This window comes from Erpetoichthys calabaricus, chromosome 5 (genome assembly GCF_900747795.2).
Source record: "Erpetoichthys calabaricus chromosome 5, fErpCal1.3, whole genome shotgun sequence".
NCBI lineage: Eukaryota > Metazoa > Chordata > Cladistia > Polypteriformes > Polypteridae > Erpetoichthys > Erpetoichthys calabaricus.
The window spans coordinates 83017917-83026772 of NC_041398.2; the positions used below are offsets into that span (position 1 = coordinate 83017917).

Consider the following 8856-nt stretch of genomic DNA (forward strand, 5'->3'; position numbering starts at 1 on the left):
TTGCAAATAAGAAAGGACTCAGAGCCGATCTGTGATGTAATCCCACCTCCAACTTGAATGCATCCGTCGAACCTACTGCATTACATGTAAATTAATGGCAGCAGTTACTAGGGCAAAGACTGAGCAACACATGGCAAGAACAGGTATTTCACTCAACAGCTAGCATGCCTTCAGATGAAGCAGGTCATGTTTTTCAAACATGTTTTAACTCTGTGAGGAAACAACAAAAGGATATGATCAAAGAGGTGCACGTGATATTATTTATCTTGACTTTCAGAAGACATTTTATAAGGTACCACAATAAGTTGGACACAAATTAAGAGAAGTGGGAGTTCAGGGTGAAGTGTGTAGATGAGTACAAAATTGGCTAAAACATAGGAAGCAAAATGTAATGGCGCAAGGATTCTTGTCAGAATTGGATAATGTTAAGAGTGATGTCCATCAGGGGTCAGTGCTAGGGCAGCTGCTATTTTTAATATATATAAATGGTTTGAGCGCTGCTGCCTCGCAGTTAGGACACCCGGGTTTGCTTCCCGGGTCCTCCCTGCGTGGAGTTTGCATGTCTCCCCATGTCTGCGTGGGTTTCCTCCCACAATCCAAAGACATGCAGGTTAGGTGCATTGGTGATTCTAAATTGTCCCTAGTGTGTGCTTGGTGTGTGTGTGTGCGTGCCCTGCCCAGGGTTTGTTTCCTGCCTTACACCCTGTGTTGGCTGGGATTGGCTCCAGCAGACCCCCGTGACCCTGTAGTTAGGATATAGCTGGATGGATAAATGGTTTGTATAGAAATACAAATAATAAGCTGGCAATTTGCAGTTGATACCCAGCTAAGTGGATTGGCACCTAAAATTACAGTCCGTCAAATCATTACAGAGGGACTTGGACAGCATACAGGCTTGGACAGATTTGTGGGAGATTAAATTTACTGTAAGTAAATGTAAAATGTTAAATGGAGGAAGTAAAAATGATAGATATGAATATGCAATGAAAGGTTTAATTATATCCAGCCCGCGAGATCATTTTATATATTGTTGTTATTAATGGCCCGGTGATATGAAGCGCTGGTAACACAATAAACTACAGATCCCATAATGCAGCACTTCAGCTGCCTTGCCGAACACTACCCCGTTAATCAAGTCTAGCTTATGATGCTGCAAGTTATTGTGAAGCTAGCCCTCACGATGCTGAAGAGAAAAGTTGATTCTGAAAACAGAGCCTTTAAAAACCAATGGGAGGCTAAGTATATGTTTACTGACATTGCCGGTAAACCCGTGTGTCTCATTTGTGGAGCTAATGTGGCTGTAATTAAAGAATTTAATCTATGACGGCACTATGAGACAAAACATCAGGATAACCTGAAAGACCTGAATGCAAAGCAGAAGATACAGAAAGCCGAAGAGTTAAAGAAGAATCTGACACTTCAGCAGACGTTTTTTACCCGTGCAAAATCACAAAGTGAAGCTGCTGTGAAAGCAAGTTTTATCGTGGCAGAGGAGATCTCCAAATCAGCCAGGCCATTTACCGAGGGAGAATTTCTGAAGAGCTCCGTGATCAAGGTATTTGACGTCTTTTGTCCAGACAAAAAGCAGATGCTGGCAAATGTAAGCCTGAGTAGAAATACGATTGCTGATTAAAGTTGTGAGATGGCCACTGATTTAAGAACACAGTTGAGTGAAAGAAGCAAAGACTTTATTGCATACTCTCTTGCTGTGGATGAAAGTACTGACATGACTGATACTGCACAGCTGGCCATCTTCATCTGTGGAGTAGACTCCAATTTGCGCGTTACAGAGGAAATAATGGACATTAACTCGATGTACGGGACAACGACTGGAAAAGACATTTTTGAAAATGTATGTCAAAGTATAACCGACATGAAACTGCCCTGGGACAAACTTATTGCACTTACAACTGATGGAGCACCATCTATGTGTAGTGAAAAAAGTGGACTAGTGGGAAGGATGCGAGTAAAGGTGCAGGAGAACTGTACTGGTGAGTTAACAGCATATCACTGCATCATACACCAGGAAGCACTATGTGGCAAAGTCCTGAAGATGGACAATGTAATGAGCACTGTAACACAAACCGTAAACTTTATCCGAGCTAAAGGTTTAAATCACCGGCAATTTCAGTCCTTTATGCAGGAGATAGATTCAGAGTTTTGCTGACATTCCTTATCATACAGAGGTGCGTTGGCTAAGTCGGGGAAAAGTTCTCAACAGAGTTTTTGAGCTCAGCAATGAAATCTGTCAGTTCATGGACAGTAAAGGAAAAGACTCCACCAATTTTAGGGATGAAAAGTGGAAATGCGAGTTGGCATTTCTGGCTGACATAACAGCTCATCTCAACGCCTTAAACCTCCAGCTCCAAGGACGTGACCGCATGATCACTGACATGTATGACGCAGTGAAGGCATTTCAAGTGAAGCTGCTTTTATGGGAGACACAAATGCACCAGTGCAGCTTGCCCCACTTTCCCTGTTGCCAAGTAATGTTGAACCAAGTTGGCACAACAGTGTTCCCAAATACGCACTTTGCTGATAAACTGAGTGCACTGCGCACTGAGTTCGCACGGTGCTTTGGTAACTTTGAAGAACAAAAAAAGAATTTTGAGTTGCTTTGCAACCCATTTGCCGTCGATGTGGAAACTGCACCTGTGCAGATTCAGATGGAGCTGATTGAGCTGCAGTGTAATGGCACACTGAAGGCAAAGTACGATACTGCAGGGCCCGCACAGTTTATTCACTCCATTCCCACAGAAATGCTCCAGCTCCGTCTACATGCGGCTCGAACCTTGTGCATGTTTGGTAGCACATATCTGTGTGAGAAGCTCTTCTCAGTGATGAAGACTAACAAAATAGCACACAGGAGTCGTCTCACTGATGAGCACCTGCAGTCCATCCTGAGAATCTCCACAACACAGAACCTCACACCAAACATAAACGAACTTATTGCCAAAAAAAGATGCCAGGCATCCAGCTCTGATAAAATGACATAAGAGCAAAGACAACTGAATGATTTGATTTGTTATTGCTGAAAAGCACAAATTTTATCTATATTTCCAGGTTTTGTTATGCAGCATGTTCATATTTTGAATTTGTATAATTTTGACAGGATATATTTTTATGGAGAGCAAAATCTTTTGGGATATTTAAAAATTTAAGTTTATTTTTTATATAAAATGGCATAAGAGTAAAGAAATTTGAATGTTTGTTCTTTTAACGTTTACTTTATTTCTAACTTGTATAATTTAGACAGGATATATTTTTATGGAGAGCAAAATATTATAAGTTATTTAAGGTTTGAGTTGATTTATTCCAGAATAATATTCCTGTCTGTTTTTATTCATATTTATGTTCAAAAAAGTTAAGTTTTAAAAGTTTAGTTTTAGTGTGTTCAATAAATGTTTATCCTGTTCGGCCCGCGACCTAAAGTGTGTTTTGGATTTTGGCCCCCTGTGCAATTGAGTTTGACACCCCTGCCTTACAGGATGAATGATCCTTTACAAGTCAAAATGGTGGACAGCTCTTGGAATTTCATCCATGCACTTCCCACCCTCACTATAACTGGCTTGCCTACTCCTCTGTCTGCACTCTACATGTTAACTACTTTCCCTAATTCCTCTAATACAACTCCATTGCTGATATTTAGATGTGCACATATTACTTCAGAATTTTGCACCCCCTAACATGCTTTCTTTTAATTCACATCATACATACCACCTGCAGACTACCATTCACACCATTACATCTTTTATGTAATCCCTTTTAACAAAGTATTCATTGCTTTAAGGTTTTCCGAACTAGCATGGGGGGGAACGCTTTCACAATAACATGTGTTTAGTAGTTAGATTACTTTTTAAAGTAATGAGTAATGTAACACCTTTGTTTGATTTGCATTACTGCATTTTTTTAAATGTTAAAAAGAACTTTCCTTTCTGACCTTAGCTGCATTTGCTTCAAATAAGGAGGTTGCAAAAGGTGCTTGACACACTGTCCCCAAAGATGGCAAAGAAAAAGGCACATTAATTTTTTCTATTTCAGGCATTTTAATCAATGCTACAGTTCTACACGTTTTTGGCTGTGTGTTATGTCAAAGTGTCAGCTTGACAATCATAAAACATGGTGTGCAGCCACAGGCGGAGTTTTATTGGGGGCTGGGACGGTTGCTCCCGACAACAGATGTGCTATTCCGGGATTTTCAGATACTGGTCCATGAAGAGTCTATTGACCATCTTCAGGAAAAAGATGAATCTACTGCTTTATGTTCATGTTGTCAGACTGCAAATTTAAATTAAGCTCACTTGAATGTTAAATTGTTCAGAAAGTGTAATTAAATGTGCTGCTTTAAAATGTCGTCACAAAGCCACAATCATTATGATGTGCTTAATTCCTACTGTAGTGCCATACCACTGTGCCACTCACTGAACCAATGATATAGTTGCTGTTTTGCATTGCTCTCCTAGTTAACTCACTTGCCATTGCTACACTAGTCAGAATTTTTATGCAACTTTGACCGGCTTTCTGTTTGCATTGGTTCCTCTACGGCTGGCACCGAACCTGCGTATTTTCCTTATGAAAATCCAACTTACACTATGGACAATTTATCCCTCAGAATCCCTCACCTCAGCAATGACAAAAAAAATAATCTGTTTTCCATCTTTTAGCATATGAAAGTGTTATTTATTTGTTTAGTTATTTCCCCAACCAAAACCCAGAAAATTATTGGCAGTAGCCAGCTCTGGCCTTAGGATTTTCATATAAATGAAGAAAAATTAATGTAAATGTAATTCATTGTTTGTAATACATTACATTTTATAATAAGTAACTTTTTTGTAATTAATAAATAACTCCTCTACCACTCATTAGGAGAGGAGGTAGAAATAGTGAATGAATATAAATGAAAGAATGAATATAAATACTTAGGAACTTACCTAGATAACAATCTTAACTGGAATACAAATACAAAAAAAATATTTTCTAAATGCAACCAGCGCTTATTTCTCCTCCATAAACTCAAACTATTTAAAGTAGACAAGGACCTCATGTTGTCCTTCTATCGCAGTATGATCCAGTCTGTGATCACTTTCTGTTTCATTGCTTGGTTTAATAGTCTAACAAACCAAAACTCAAAAAAGCTCCAGCAGATTACGAAGTATGCAGCTAAAGGTATTGGGGCTGATGTAGATGATTTGACTAGTGTGTGTCAGAGGGCAATGCTAAAGAAACTGGAAATCATCTCAACTGATGACAGACATCCATTACATGTAGAACTAAACTTCAGTAAATCAGGAGGGATAGTTGCTTTGAAAACCCACACAAATCGCTCCAGAAACTCCTTTCTTCCTAGTGCCATACAACTTTTCAATAAGAAATATCGGAGATAATGTTTAAGGTTTTGATATATATCCTGTAACCTTTTTTTTTTTTTTTTTGGTGTAAATATGTTTTATCTAACTGCCTTACCTTAACCTTTCTTATTTCTATTTGTCTGTTTATTTCATTCTGTCTGTTACCTGTTATTAGATGCAACTGAGAAGGCAAATTTCATGTTTTCTTGTGTAAACATGACTAAATAAAGAAACCTAAACCTATTACACATATCCCTATGCAAACACTTCTTTTATGCCTCCTGCCATTGCACCTCCAACTGTCACCTTGGCCAATCCTGGATTTACCTTGAAATCTCTTGTTTCTAATCCGGTTTTCCATGTCAGCATCTTCTCCCTCAGATCTGTTTCACTACAACAGATCCCTTGGCAATCTTTCATGCACTTCTGTGGTCACCATGTGCATCACTGTTATGAAAAACAAAGGACTCAATGGATACTTGGTGAATTTTTTTCAGAGGTATAAACAAGATTGCTTCTTTATCAGCATTTCTTTCTGAATGTAACATGTATTCTGCATGAAAGCTTTATCAGCATCTGTTAGAAATATTATTTTACAGAAAACTAGGGGGCTCTGCCCCGTGCTCGCTTCGCTCACCAACCCCCGGGTTTGTTTTACCGGATATACAATTTAAAGAGTTTGTTATTTTCATGAGAATTTTTACATATGCATTAATTTCACTTTTACTTTAAAACTTTTGTACAAACAATGCTTTGTTTTCCATTATTTCCGGCCCCGGGCGTGTTTAAAACTCTTTCTTGCAGGACGTATAATGCTGCTCGCGTTGTGAAGGGGGGGCAGCTGAATGCACACTAAGGAGATGGCGTCGGATCATGTTGTCTTGTTGCTTCCTTGCTGCATGTTCTGCTTGTCGCGCTGCGCGTTGATCATTTAAAAGCCTGTACAGCAGCTGTCCTTTTGCAACTTCGTGTCTCTGCCATTCGCATTGTGAAGGGGTGGGGGCTGAACACACGCTAAGGAGAAGCGGTCGGATCATCTGCTGGCTTGCTGCTGCTACTTCTGGCAAGCTGCATGTTCTGCTTCTTGCTTGTCGTTGTTTTAAGAGCTGGGCGCACATGAAGTGTGTCTGCCAAAATCATTCCAACAACTGCTAGGTTAGATGACCGTGAACCTGTTTTAGATGTTGTCTTACTGCCTTGTCTCGCGGGACGTCAAATTGTCTTCCGAGAAGATCACGTCTTGTCTCCCTCCAAGATTTTTTTTTATAATAAAGAGATAAATGTCTTTACTTTCATGTTGAAATGAGTGGGAGTCGAGAAACACTGAAATTTTTTTTGAAATGTTGATATCTGGGGAAAAATGTAAAAGAGTTGAAGGTAATGTTAAGGGAAATTTTATTGTTTATATGTCTTCAGCATTTAATGCTCTAAATCTTCTACCATCATGTCCAGTTTGGCTTTGAAGATGGGTTAAAAAAAAAAAAAGTTTCCAGTTTTTTATTTTTTACTCTCCTCCTTTTATGATTAGAATAGATGGTTTTAAAAGGAGCAATGTATGCTTTTTTCATATTATAAAATGCTTTTATTTCAATGATTCTTCATGATGTATTGTTCTTTATGAGTGTTTTTTTCTTTAACAACATTGGTAGACTTCCACATGTCATCAGTCGAATGGGAAAATTTGAAATGGTCGATATCAACTTGTTTTGTCTGGTAGCCCTGGACTTTTACAGACATCAGATTGATGAGGAATTGGACAGACGAGCCTTCCAGTCTGTGTTTGAAGTAGTTGCTTCTGTTGATAGTCCCTACCATCGTCTGCTATCCTGCCTTCAGAGTCTTCACCAGGTCACTCCCTTCTGAAACCAATCCTGTACTTGAAACTTATTATGTGAAACGAATGTCAGACTTTCCTTTTTAATATAAACATTTTACATCTTTATTCTCTGCATTACAAACATGTCCCAAAATGCCTTCCAAAATAAGTATATGCTATCTTCACCCAAGCCATTCCCTGCATGGAAATGTCAAGATTGGCACTATATTGTATATATGGTTTCACCAGATCTTCCTGCATTTGGAAAATCATGTCGATCAAATGTATTTTTGAAAAGAAACATGTCCGTTAAGATGTGTTAAAAATGTATTTGGCATAAGACTATACTTATATTTTTAGGCTGCTTATTTTGTTACAAAAGTCAAAGCTTTATTTGTGTTAGAAGGTGTATTAGTAAAAATTAGGAAACCTTGTAAGTCTTCAGACTGGTACACTATATTGATAGTTTTTAATATATCTTACATGTAAAGCATAAATAAAATAAAGGCAATGTTTAGAATTTCAAATTCATAACGAAGTAGAATTCAGTAGAAACATTTTTTATTTTTTTATTCTTGAGCCTAGATTATGAGTGAGAAGATAATTTAACATTCTAGGCCTGTGGAATTATTCTTTTTTTGTTTGTGGTGTGTGTGTCTCTTTCTGATTACAATTAAAAGGCACATACAAAGCCACAGATGATGTGGAATATTGTTTTGGGATTTCTTTCTCAGGATGTAACTTGTGATGTTGTTAAACAGATGTCTTTTATTAGAAACATTTCTATTACTTGTAAAGTATGTATAATTGTAAAATCTGTGATGCATGAGATTTATGTGATTTTAAGAAGATAAATAAGACCAATGCATCTGAATGTCCTTTCATCTGAGCATCTGCATAGGAAGAATGGAATTAACAGTCACTGTCTGTTGCTGTTTTTTTCCCCATAATAATTTTAATATAAATATTTTTCTTTTTGCACTGTTCACTTCACATTGCTTGTATTATAATTGCTGAAGACTTCTTTGCAAGTGGAGCACATTATAAAGTGCAGTCAGATTTGACTAAGGATTCTTATTGTCTTAATGAAATGTAAATAAGAATGCTACCATGCAAGTAGTAATCATAAATATTGAAGAGTATAAATGAAGGCATGCTACAGTTGTCATTTTGGGCTGTAAATTTCAATTCTATTTTTTTTAATGACTGACAATAAAACTGTGCAGACAGTCTGAAATACTCCAGTCCAAAGCAAATATTAAAACTTTCTAAAACATGCATTCAGGTGTGAAGAGAATATTGTGATTTCCTCCCAAAAATAACTTGAAAAATGAATAAAAAGAATTGTAGATTTTTTGCACACCTTTACATCCCGGGTTCAACGCAAAGAGTAAAAAATAATGTGTTCTACAACAGCAATAATATTTTCTCAATACTGACAGAAAAAATGTAAGTTGTTGGGAAGCTTCTTTTTATTTCTTTTTGTTATATTTTTATGAAATATGCATGACTGACTTAAACTTGTTTTTATGTAACTTGCTCTTGCAGTAAGTGTTGTTTTGAGTTAGAACATACATGACATTGTAAAATATCATGGATATCCTCAGCACTTTCAGTTTAACTAAACTTAAATAATTGAAAAATGTGGAAATTAATTTACCCTCTTAAATGTAATGAGGCAGAATTATTCAT

The 8856-nt window shown here is 37.4% G+C and overlaps 1 protein-coding gene across 4 annotated transcripts in view; it reads left to right on the forward strand.

The window, feature by feature from the left end:
* htt (huntingtin) overlaps positions 1-8444 on the forward strand; it is a 242530-nt gene extending 234086 nt beyond the window's left edge. For all 4 annotated transcript variants that reach the window (XM_051928233.1, XM_028801715.2, XM_051928234.1 and 1 more), the window contains one exon: positions 6998-8444. In XM_051928233.1, coding sequence (XP_051784193.1) covers positions 6998-7211 — 214 coding nt within the window. In that variant the 3' untranslated portion in view covers positions 7212-8444. The remainder of the gene's footprint in view (positions 1-6997) is intronic.
* The last annotated feature ends 412 nt before the right edge of the window (positions 8445-8856 follow it).